Source organism: Dendropsophus ebraccatus, chromosome 1 (assembly GCF_027789765.1).
Source record: "Dendropsophus ebraccatus isolate aDenEbr1 chromosome 1, aDenEbr1.pat, whole genome shotgun sequence".
Classification (NCBI taxonomy): Eukaryota; Metazoa; Chordata; class Amphibia; order Anura; family Hylidae; genus Dendropsophus; species Dendropsophus ebraccatus.
Genome location: NC_091454.1, coordinates 22,224,104 through 22,237,221, shown reverse-complemented (window position 1 = coordinate 22,237,221; position 13,118 = coordinate 22,224,104). Strand labels below are relative to the sequence as shown.

At 45.9% G+C, this 13,118-nt stretch overlaps 1 protein-coding gene across 1 annotated transcript; it reads left to right on the top strand.

The window, feature by feature from the left end:
* The first annotated feature begins 916 nt into the window (after positions 1 to 916).
* On the top strand, positions 917 to 12,227 carry MRPL22 (mitochondrial ribosomal protein L22). Its single transcript, XM_069968937.1, has 7 exons — positions 917 to 996; positions 2,025 to 2,058; positions 2,613 to 2,745; positions 5,030 to 5,095; positions 6,494 to 6,571; positions 9,429 to 9,498; positions 11,873 to 12,227. Exons 1-7 carry the CDS (start codon positions 975 to 977, stop codon positions 12,082 to 12,084), a joined length of 615 nt encoding a protein of 204 aa, XP_069825038.1. The 5' UTR covers positions 917 to 974; the 3' UTR covers positions 12,085 to 12,227.
* Positions 12,228 to 13,118: the final 891 nt, after the last annotated feature.

The following is a 13,118-nucleotide window of genomic DNA, read 5'->3' as shown; positions in this document are numbered from 1 at the left end:
GGTATCACACACTGGGTATACAGCTAGTATATACAGGTATCACACACAGGGTATACAGCTAGTATATACAGATATCACACACAGGGTATACAGCTAGTATATACAGATATCACACACAGGGTATACAGCTAGTATATATGGGTATATAGTACACACAGGGTATACAGCTAGTATATACAGGTATCACACACAGGGTATACAGCTAGTATATACAGGTATCACACACAGGGTATACAGCTAGTATATACAGACATCATACACAGGGTATACAGCTAGTATATACAGACATCATACACAGGGTATACAGCTAGTATATACAGATATCACACACAGGGTATACAGCTAGTATATACAGGTATCACACACTGGGTATATAGCTAGTATATACAGATATCACACACTGGGTATACAGCTAGTATATACAGATATCACACACAGGGTATACAGCTAGTATATACAGGTATCACACACTGGGTATACAGCTAGTATATATGGGTATATAGTACACATAGGGTATACAGCTAGTATATACAGGTATCACACACAGGGTATACAGCTAGTATATATGGGTATATAGTACACACAGGGTATACAGCTAGTATATATGGGTATATAGTACACACAGGGTATACAGCTAGTATATACAGGTATCACACACAGGGTATACAGCTAGTATATATAGACATCATACACAGGGTATACAGCTAGTATGTACAGGTATCACACACAGGGTATACAGCTAGTATATACAGGTATCACACACAGGGTATACAGCTAGTATATACAGACATCATACACAGGGTATACAGCTAGTATATACAGGTATCACACACAGCCGGCTCCCCTCGCATCTCTCACCTGGCCGGCCTGTCTCCCCGCACGCTGCAGCACTTCACGGCCTCACTGTCGCAAAGAACCGGCTCCCATGTGAGCGCTGACAGCAGAGCGTGTCGTAAAGCGAGAGGCTCACCAAGATGGCGGCGTCCATGTCTGCGGGTGAGTAGAGTAGCGGGGAGGGCGCGGATGTCACAGCCGGGAGAGGAGGAGGGGAGGCGGCTGTGTGCGGGACCGGCCGTGGGGTTTGATAACGGGGGCATCTGTTAGGGAGTCATGCACACCCGGCGGCCTTGTGCGTCTTCTCTTACCTATATCTTCTGTGTACACCCAGCTTTTCCACACTCCTGAGCGGTACCGTACCGTGTGTATAGTGACTGTATAACACTATAGACCAGCTAAGGAATAGTGCAAAACTACAACTCCCATCATGCCCTGACAACTGAAAGCCGTCATTGCATGCTGGGAGTTGTAGTTTTACAACACATGTTGGGGAACCCTGGAATAGAGACTGTAAGAGACTTGACTGTAGTGGGCATGCTCTGTGATAACTACACCCCAGTGTAGAGCTATAGGGGTCTATATACACTCAGGAGGGGGCTGCCCTGATGGGTCCCTGCTATTGTTCTCTGTTATCAGCCATTCTAGACTACAGTGGGTGACAGATGGCAGTGTTCATTGCTGAAAAGAGTCATGCTTAAAGGGATGGTTCACTAAAAAGAAATCTTTCTTTTAAATCAACTGGTCCCAGAGATTTGTGTTTTACTTGTATGAAAAAAAAATCTCAAGTCTTCCAGTACTTATCAGCTGCTGTGTGTCCTACAGGAAGTGGTTAATTCCTTCTAGTCTGATTGTTTCCAGTCTGGAGAGCAGGAGATGTTTTCTATGGGGATTTCCTACTGCTCTGTACAGTTCCTGACATGGACAGAGGTGGCAGCAGAGAGCGCTGTGTCAGACTGGAAGGAATACACCACTTCCTGCAGGACATAAAGCAGCTGATAAGTACTGAAAGATTTGGGATTTTTAATAGAAGTAAATTAAAAATATCTTTCCCTTTGGGATAAGGGGCCAGGCATGTTAAAATCTAATATATCCAGAAAAATCCTCGCCCCACCTGTGTGAACCATCCCCATCTGTGTGAACAGGCATCTGTGTCCTACAAGGGTTAATATTTGCTCTTTCTCTTTCAGCTCTATGGGGGGCGCTATTCCGGATCCAGCGGGGGTGAGTAAAACGCCTATAAAAAGTATAGTCAGTCATAAGATTATATGAGCCGTATGTGCGTACAACGCATGCCTGGAGGCATCACATCTTGCTGGTTGTGGCACATATGATATATATACAATCACATCTGGTACTATAACCAGCAAGCTGTACTCAATGGGGGAGATTTATCGAACATGGTGTAAAGTGAGACTGGCTCAGTTGCCCCTAGCAACCAATCAGATTCCACCTTTCATTCCTCACAGACTCTTTGGAAAATGAAAGGTGGAATCTGATTGGTTGTTAGGGGCAACTGAGCCAGTTTCACTTTACACCATGTTCGATAAATCTCCCCCTATGGCCAGAAAAAAAATAGACAAGGCCGCACATAACCAGCAAGCTGTGATGCTTTGTGGCATGCGCTGATGACTTTATGGTTACAGCCCAGGCCTGATTGGCTAGTTCTCAGAGACGTCCAGGTGTGAATATGCAGTCGGTGAATGGGAATACTCTCTTGGACCTCTTCTTTAGGGCTTCACCTGCTGACCTCATCCTGTACATGCGTTGTGTTTCAGCCTGTCAGCCACCAGCAGCGTCCTGTCGCAAAGCGGCATCCACACCACCGCCGCCCTGCAGAGAAGAAACTGGGAGATGAAGAACAGGATCGTCTACCCCCCTCAGCTTCCCCATGAGCCTCGGCGACCCGCAGTGAGTCCCTATATGTGAATAGGGGATGGAGTAGAATTTGTAGCTTGAAGATCCCTGAAGCCTGTGGTTACATGGACATTGCCTTATAGCATCAGTGGTGTCTAACCACTAAGGCTGGGTTCACACTGCGTTTTTGCAAGCCGTTTTTTTCAAAAAACGGATGAAAAAAAAAACGGATGCATTTGTGTGCATCAGTTTTGATCCGTTTTTCCATTGACTTCCATTGTAATAAAAACTGATCCGTTTTGATCCGTTTTTTTTTTGACAGACACAAAACCGTAGCTGACACTACTTGTGTGTCCGTAAAAAAAAACGTATCCGTTTTGATCCGTTTTTTTTTTTTTTACAATGGAAGGCAATGGAAAAACGGATCAAAACTGATGCACACAAATGCATCCGTTTTTTATCTGTTTTTTGCACAAACGGATTGCAAAAACGCAGTGTGAACTCTAACACTGCCATGTGGTTCTGCTGTAATGTAGCATCGACCATGACAAAGAAGAGACAGAGATCTAGTGGTTAGCAATACTGAAACAATATGGACTTAAAGGGGTACTCTGGTGATTTATTATTATTTTTTTTTCAAATCAACTAATGTCAAAGTTATATAGATTTGTAATTTACTTCTGTTTAAAAATCCTTAAGTTCTCCAATAATTATCAGCTGCTGTATGTCCTGCAGGAAGTGGTGTATTCTTTCCAATCTGACACGGTGCTCTCTACTGCCACCTCTGTCCAGATCAGGAGAGGTTTTCTATGGGGATTTGCTCCTGCTCTGCACAGTTCCTGACATGGACAGAGGGGGCAGCAGAGAGCACTGTGTCAGACTGGAAAGAATACATCACATTCTGCAGGACATACAGCAGCTGGTAAGTACTGGAGGACTTAAGATTTTTAAATAGAAATAACTTACAAATCTAACTTACTGGTTGTGCATGCACAGCGCTGCTTCATTCATTTAGAGGACTATTGACCTCCACTCCCAGGATCGGTGGTGGTCTAATGTCCAGACCCCCATCGATCAGCTTATCCTCTATCCTGTGGACAGGGGATAGCTTGATTTTAGGATAACCCCTTAACCCCATTTTTGCCATTTACCTACATGTATTAGATATCCACACGACCGCAGCCGTATACACATCCTCAGCCTCTCTCTATGACTCCACAAAGCTTTTCCATTCACTTCCACAGGGAGGCGCTGTGCACGTTTGGCCTCTTATTTCCCAGTTCAGCTATTTTCTGGTACTGAGGATGTTCATAGCCGAAGTAGAGCTGGATGAGTGAAATAAATACATCTTGTATGGTATATAATCCTCAGTCCTGCAGATATATGTTCTGTATCACACTACAAATGGGGCACAGGATCAAGGGCCGCGGGGTTGGTACCTTACTAGTAAAATATTGTCTCTGCCTATTGCCGGTGGTTTATGTGTGAGCAGTCGCCCTTAGCCGCACAGCTCTCTCCACCACCCTCCCCAGTGACTAATGACCACCATATGTCTCTGTATCGGATGAGACAGTACTGAGTCCTGGCACTGCCTGTGCTCCTGCGTTGACCCGGAGACATGTTCTGTATCTCCTGGCTGGAAGCTGCTGGTGGGGTCACTCTGTACATACATTACATTACTGATCCTGAGTTACATCCTGTATTATACTCCAGAGCTGCACTCACTATTCTGCTGCTTGGATCGCTGTGTACATACATTACATTACTTATCCTGTACTGATCCTGAGTTATATCCTGTATTATACTCCAGAGCTGCACTCACTATTCTGCTGGTGGGGTCACTGTGTACATACATTACATTACTGATCCTGAGTTACAACCTGTATTATAGTCCAGAGCTGCACTCACTATTCTGCTGGTGGGGTGACTGTGTACATACATTACTGATCCTGTACTGATCCTGAGTTACAACCTGTATTATAGTCCAGAGCTGCACTCACTATTCTGCTGGTGGGGTGACTGTGTACATACATTACATTACTGATCCTGAGTTACAACCTGTATTATAGTCCAGAGCTGCACTCACTATTCTGCTGGTGGGGTGACTGTGTACATACATTACATTACTGATCCTGAGTTACAACCTGTATTATAGTCCAGAGCTGCACTCACTATTCTGCTGGTGGGGTGACTGTGTACATACATTACATTACTGATCCTGAGTTACAACCTGTATTATAGTCCAGAGCTGCACTCACTATTCTGCTGGTGGGGTCACTGTGTACATACATGAATATGACATTTGTGACTGCCTCGTCTTTCCCCTTTATTACCATAGGAAATTCACCACTGCCGCAGGGAGATCAAGTACAGTATGGACAAGATGTGGTATTTGGCTAAACTGGTAAGTACAAGGTAGTAGAATAAGGCGTCCGTCCCTTTGTACCATAGACATCGATCAGCAGATCATTAACACCACCAGCAGTCCCAGAGCTGCCTAAGAACAGAAAACACTACAAGTCCCAGAGCACTCCCCACCCTAGGTGCCGGTATGTAGTTGGGAACCTTCTCAGGTCCTAGAGGTCAGATCCCCACTGATCATATATGAAGACTACCTCACTGATCATATATGATGACTACCCCACTGATCATACATGACGGCTACCCCACTGATCATACATGACGGCTACCCTACTCATCATACATGACGGCTACCCTACTCATCATACATGACGGCTACCCTACTCATCATACATGACGGCTACCCTACTCATCATACATGACGGCTACCCTACTCATCATACATGACGGCTACCCTACTCATCATACATGACGGCTACCCTACTCATCATACATGACGGCTACCCTACTCATCATACATGACGGCTACCCTACTCATCATACATGACGGCTACCCTACTCATCATACATGACGGCTACCCTACTCATCATACATGACGGCTACCCTACTCATCATACATGACGGCTACCCTACTCATCATACATGACGGCTACCCTACTCATCATACATGACGGCTACCCTACTCATCATACATGACGGCTACCCTACTCATCATACATGACGGCTACCCTACTCATCATACATGACGGCTACCCTACTCATCATACATGACGGCTACCCTACTCATCATACATGACGGCTACCCTACTCATCATACATGACGGCTACCCTACTCATCATACATGACGGCTACCCTACTCATCATACATGACTATCCTACTGATCACACACGACGACTGCCCCACTGATCACACACGACGACTGCCCCACTGATCACACACGACGACTGCCCCACTGATCACACACGACGACTGCCCCACTGATCACACACGACGACTGCCCCACTGATCACACACGACGACTGCCCCACTGATCACACACGACGACTGCCCCACTGATCACACACGACGACTGCCCCACTGATCACACACGACGACATATCCTAGTGATACAATAAGGGAATATACCCCTTTAAGTAACACTTCATAAATTGAATCCCCGCCGGTTCCTCGTGATTAATTTCCTAAATCCGGAGCTTTCGCCTTAACCACAAACAGGCGGCTGTAAAATGAGTTTTTTCGGTCATCAAAGTGAAATTGAACAAAGTTATTAATTCATCTAGATAGTGGATGGAGATATGTAAATGACTCCGGCTTCTCATAGAGCCACTTCTATCCAGCGACGCTTCTCAGCCCTCGGGGACCCCGTTTAGTGGCAGAATAATAACCGATCTGTCACATGGTCCTGGAGGGATTAACCCTGTTATTTCCCTCCTTCCAGATCAAGGGAATGTCTATAGACCAGGCCATCGCTCAGATGGAGTTCAGTGACAAGAAAGGAGCGAAAGTTATTAAAGAGGTAAGACCAGCATAAACAGGAAAAATAAAATTATATTTATTTAAAAATTATTACATTTGCACAGAGGAAAAAAAGAATAGGTGTAAAAAGTGATACTCAACTACCCCCTGGTCCCCTGCTGTTTTCTGGTCATCACCGCTTGTTGCTGGTTCACGTGATGGGTCATCCTTAAAGGAACTGTCTGCTCAGCCAATCAATGATCGGAGCTCCTGTGGACCCCACACATAACACCACCCAGGAAGAAGTGGGAACAGTGTTGGACTGGCCCACCAGAGGAATCCTCCAGTGGGCCCCCAGCTTTAGAACCTGCACTAACACTGACTGACAGACTGGTTCTTCATTGGTGGGCCCTCAGGATCATTTCCACTGGTGGGCCCCAGATACCCCAGTCCGACACTGAGTGTTGATCACAGGAATGGCAGCTAATATATATATATACAGGGGCGTAGCTAAAGGCTGATGGGCCCTGGTGCAAAATGTTAGCTTGGGGCCCCCCATCTCACCTGATCAGGCAAAGTCCTATCTAACGTTATATCCAATTACTCTAATGTGCCACCATGTTCTAATGCACTGCCACTGCCTCCACCTCATGTACTGCACTACTGCCCCCTATAAATAATGGACTGAACTGTGTCATTGTCTAATCATTGTATTACAATCTTTGACTCTCCAGCTGAAAAACTACAACTCTCATCATAAACTGCCAGTTGGAAACAATGGGGGTTGTAGTGCTGCAACCTGAAGAGCCACATGCTGCAAAACTACAACTCCCATAATAAACTGTCAGCAGGGCACGATGAAGTTTGAACTTCTGCAACCTGGAGAAGTCACCTGATATCACCTGTAGTCCTATGTAACACCACAGATAACAGTGATATCCCTCTGAGTACAGATAATGTAGTAGTCACCTGCAGTCCTATGTAACACCACAGATAACACAGTAATATCTGAGTACAGATAATGTAGTAGTCACCTGCAGTCCTATGTAACGCCACAGACAACACAGTGATATCTCTGAGTACAGATAATGTAGTAGTCACCTGCAGTCCTATGTAACAGAACAGATAACACAGTGATATCTCTGAGTACAGATAATGTAGATATAGACCCCCTGTGTAGCCCCCCATAGTATAGACCCCCTGTGTAGCCCCCCCACAGTAAAGATCCCCTGTGTAGCCCCCCCACAGTAAAGATCCCCTGTGTAGCCCCCCCACAGTATAGACCCCCTGTGTAGATCCCCCACAGTACAGACCCCCTGTGTAACCCTCTCATAGTATAGACCCCCTGTGTAGCCCCCCTCCCATAGTATAGACCCCTTGTGCAGCCCCCCCAGTATAGACCCCTAGTGCAGCCCCCCCAGTATAGACCCCATGTGCAGCCCCCCCAGTATACCCCTTGTGCAGCCCCCCAGTATAGACCCCTTGTGCAGCCCCCCCCAGTATAGACCCCTTGTGCAGCCCCCCCAGTATAGACCCCTTGTGCAGCCCCTCCCCCCCAGTATAGACCCCTTGTGCAGCCCCTCCCCCCCCAGTATAGACCCCTTGTGCAGCCCCCCACATCGCAACATTTATGTAAAAAAAACAAAAAAAACAAAATAAACTCGCCTCACCTGGATCCTTGATCTCCCTCAGGCCTGGCAGCTTCTCTTCAGTTCAGTGAGCTTCCGGGAGGAAGTGGCAAGGGGGGCCGTGCGGGCCCCCCTAGCGTAGGGGCCCGGTCGCCATGGCGACCCCTGCGACCCCTATAGCTACGCCACCTCGGGGCCCCCCTCCTAAATAATGTTCTGCACAATATAAAAAACATCATTTAGTGACTCACCGGTGACGTCTTCTTTGATCTGAGACGTTACTTTCCATTTTCCTCTCCATCCGGTCCAGACCACCGTGACGATTTCTTCCAGCTACAATTAAAGGGGCTATCTAGCGCTACAAAAACATGGCCACTTTCTTTCAGAGACAACAAGACTCTTGTCTCCAATTCAGGTGCGGTTTGCAATTAAGCTCCATTCACTTAAATGGAACTGAGTAGCAAAACCCGCCCAAGCTGGAGACAAGAACAGTGCTGTCTCTCGAAAAAAATGGCCATGTTTTTGTAGCACTGGATAATCTTCAGAACCTGCCAGACAGACATCTTAGGCTCAGCACATTTCTAGCAACTTGCTTCCCTTTCTCCCTCCTATAGCCTCCCAAACTGCTGTGTACCCCCACACAATAAAAATGCCCCCTGATGTGCCCCTTTATACTAATAATGCCCCAGGCTGTCCCCCCACATAGTAATAATGCTCCCTAATGTGCCCTCCATATAGTAATAATGCCCCCTAATGTGCCACCATATAGTAATAATGTCCCCCCGCTGTGCCCCCAGATAGTAATAATGTCAACTGTTGTGCCCTCCATATAGTAATAATATACCCCCTAATGGGCTTTTCATGGCTGCAGCTTCTAGGGATGTTAAAGTGACTGTCACAATTCCCACTGGGATCCCGCGGCACCCCTGGCGGGTTTTCCTGGCGCCCCGGTTGGCAAACGCTGGTTTACACTGATTGAACAGTGTGAGAGTATGCATGGACACCCCCCCAACTGGTTACACCCAGTTGGAAATTTATTCATACCTTTCCTGGAGGAATAAAAGAGGATTGGGCTCAGAGCTCTAAGAATGGGGATTATTATATTGTGGGGGAAACAAGGAGAGCAGGCAAAGTTTATCCCTGTACTCCTGCTGAAGCATGGTCTGCCACCAGGGGGAGCTGTGGTCTAATAAAATTGGCAACTTGCATTGAAATAGATGCAGGTTGTTTCTGATATTTGCTGATATGTCATAATAAAAACAAAACTTTTCTATGCCTTTTGTGTTTTAGGTCTTGTTAGAAGCTCAGGAGATGGCAGTAAGAAACCACCATGTGGAATATAAGTCTAACCTTTACGTGGGTAAGTGATGTGTGAGCCATAGAGGTTTACTGGACAATCCTAAACCTTTCCGTACACGTCTGTTTTAGTACATATATTACATTGTTTTTATGACCAGTCCAACATGGTGGTGTTCCTCTGTTTTATCCTACTGGAAATGTATCAATAAACTGACAGCTGATTGTCACAGTAACATACAGTGTATCCCTGATACTGTGAGCACTATGTAGAACAGTACCAGGCTATGCAGGGGCATCCCACAACTGATAATACCCAGCTGTCACTTTATTCATGCTTATTAATGTATAAATTATAATCACTAGGTTTTAGGCTTAAAGGGGTTGTTCACCAATTTTTTTTGTCTTTCAAATCAACTGGTGCCAGAGATTTGTAATTTACTTCTATAAAAAAAAATTCAAGCCTTTCAGTACTTATCAGCTGCTTTATGTCCTGCAGGAAGTGGTGTATTCTTTCGGGTCTGGAGAGCTGGAGGGGTTTTCAATGGCTAGTTATAAATTTCTTGGCACTCACCAATCAACTATGCTTGTAATATTTATCACATCTTCAAAGATGACAAACAAATAGTACAGGGCGCGTTTTGGTTCGCGACAAATGGTACAGGAAGCGTTTCGGTTTACAAGCATAGCTGATTGGTAAGCGCCTGAACTCTGTTTGCTGGATTTTCATTGGAGACTGCTCTGGACAGTTTCTGTTACGGACAAAGGTGGCAGCAGAGAACACTGTATCAGACTGGAAAGAATACACCACTTCCTTCAGGACATACTGCTGCTGATAAGTACTGGAACACTAGAGATTTTTTAATAGACGTAAATTCAGGAACTTCTGCAGCCGCAGGGAATCAAACACTGAATGTTTGGGTTCGTGAGTGATTCCTCCTCCCCTGTACATGCTCTCCTCTCTTTACACTCATACACAGCCTGTGTGTACTCCCGCTGCACATACTGCTTTATGTTTGCTTTCCACCCAATTACATCCTGTGTACTCCCGCTGCACATACTGCTTTGTGTGCTTTCCACCCAACTACATCCTGTGTATACTCCCGCTGCACATACTGCTTTGTGTGCTTTCCACCCAACTACATCCTGTGTATACTCCCGCTGCACATACTGCTTTGTGTTTGCTTTCCACCCAATTACATCCTGTGTACTCCCGCTGCACATACTGCTTTGTGTGCTTTCACCTCAACTACAGCCTGTGTGTACTCCCCCTGCACATACTGCTTTATGTTTGCTTTCCACCCAACTACAGCCTGTGTGTACTCCCGCTGCACATACTGCTTTATGTTTGCTTTCCACCCAACTACATCCTGTGTGTACTCCCGCTGCACATACTGCTTTGTGTGCTTTCACCTCAACTACAGCCTGTGTGTACTCCCCCTGCACATACTGCTTCATGTGTGCTTTCCACCCAACTACAGCCTGTGTGTACTCCCCCTGCACATACTGCTTTATGTTTGCTTTCCACCCAATTACATCCTGTGTACTCCCGCTGCACATACTGCTTTGTGTGCTTTCACCTCAACTACAGCCTGTGTGTACTCCCCCTGCACATACTGCTTTATGTTTGCTTTCCACCCAACTACAGCCTGTGTGTACTCCCCCTGCACATACTACTTTATGCGTGCTTTCCACCCAACTACATCCTGTGTGTACTCCCGCTGCACATACTGCTTTATGTTTGCTTTCCACCCAACTACAGCCTGTGTGTACTCCCCCTGCACATATTGCTTTATGCGTGCTTTCCACCCAACTACAGCCTGTGTGTACTCCCCCTGCACATACTGCCTTATGTGTGCTTTCCAACCAACTACAGCCTGTGTGTACTCCCCCTGCACATACTGCTTTATGTTTGCTTTCCATCCAACTACAGCCTGTGTGTACTCCCCCTTCACATACTGCTTTGTGTGCTTTCTACCCCACAACGGCCTGTGTGTACTCCCCTGCACATACTGCTTTATGTTTGCTTTCTACCCCACAACAGCCTGTGTGTACTCCCCCTGCACATACTGCTTTATGTTTGCTTTCTACCCCACAACGGCCTGTGTGTACTCCCCTGCACATACTGCTTTATGTGTGCTTTCCACCCAACTACAGCCTGTGTGTACTCCCCCTTCACATACTGCTTTGTGTGCTTTCCACTCAACTTCAGCCTGTGTGCTTTGCCCTCCTTGATACAAGTTTTACAGTATGTTTGGGTTCAAGACAACCTGATTGCTCGACTTTTGAAGCCCACAGCTTGGAGAAGATGGATACATCCCTATAGCTGCCTGGAAAACATCCATGTGCATCCATCTTCTCCAGTCACCCGGGATTCACTCATCTTTGGCCATTACCATATACATGTCTGTAAATAGCCTGTCTCTGCTTCTTTTCAGCCGATTCATTTTCTGGGAAAGGCACCTACCTGAAACGCATCCGTATCCATGGCCGGGGCAGGTTTGGCATCATGGATAAGGTTCACTGCCATTATTTTGTCAAGCTGGTAGAGGGACCGCCACCTCCAAAGGAAGAACCCATCACCGGATTCCAACAAGCAGAGGAATATGTGCAGAATTTGCGAAACCGCACCATCACCCACGGCTTGTGAGGCAGCTTGTATGGAGCGCTATGGACTCAGTGATGGAGGGGGAGGGGGGGACAGCTTGTGTACACCTTGTAAACGCCCTCCTTAAAATACAGATGTCAAGAATAAATATTGTCTTCATATTAAAGGAACCATTGTTATACCTACTCTTATCATTTTCCTTCTTGCTTCCCTGGGTTATGACCTTGTAAGCGGCTTTAGCTTAAAGTGTCACTGTCCTATTTTTTTTTTTTTTTTTTTGCAGAAATCAATAGTTCAGGCGATTTTAAGAAACTTTGTAATTGGGTTTATTAAGCAAATCTGCCATTATCTGCATTCAAAAAGACTTTCCCCAGGTCCCCCTACCCTCCCTTCTCCTCTCTTTCACTGCTCATTATCAGGAAATCTCGACTCTTTTACATCAGTCGAGCCCTGCCTGTTCGCAGAGAACTGTGAGCTGTGTAAAATCCGGTATTCAAAGGTCAGAGAGGTCAGTGCTGACTTCAGAGGAGATAGCCCGGTGATGTAGCTGTAAATAAACTCTTTGTTGTCCTGTTTTGGTGCCTCATTTCCCTCCACCCCTCCCCTCTCCATAACAGAACCATGAAGACAGGGGGGAGAACTTCAAACTGCTTTTTCATAATAAAAATTACAATTTTCAGCTAATAAACCCAATTACAACGTTTCTTAAAATCACCTGTACTACTGATTTCTGCAAAAAAAAAAAAAATTAAACAACAGTGACGCTTTAAAGGTCGCACATGCTCAGTTGCAGCACTCTGAGTTTTAAGGTTTGTCAATGAAACGGCAGAGAATGAGGATTAGGAACTATTGTGAGAGGCTCAGCAGTGAGGGACCACAATATGATTTGCACAGGAAGGTGGAGACTTGCTCTTTAGCAGGTAGGCGGGCATGATGTCAGCAATGCATGCTGGGAATTGTAGTCAGCTCCTGTGAAGTAGGGAGCAATAGTTAATGTATGATTAGGATTAATGCCATTAAGTCAGGGGTAGGTAGGAAACCATGGCTCTCCAGCTGTTGCAAAACTACAACTCCCA

Coding starts and splice junctions, on each gene's coding strand:
- MRPL22 (XM_069968937.1), top strand. CDS start 975: ATGGCGGCGTCCATGTCTGCGG. Junction 5,096..6,493: donor TGTGGTATTTGGCTAAACTG/GTAAGTACAAGG, acceptor CCCTCCTTCCAG/ATCAAGGGAATGTCTATAGA. Junction 6,572..9,428: donor GAGCGAAAGTTATTAAAGAG/GTAAGACCAGCA, acceptor TTTGTGTTTTAG/GTCTTGTTAGAAGCTCAGGA.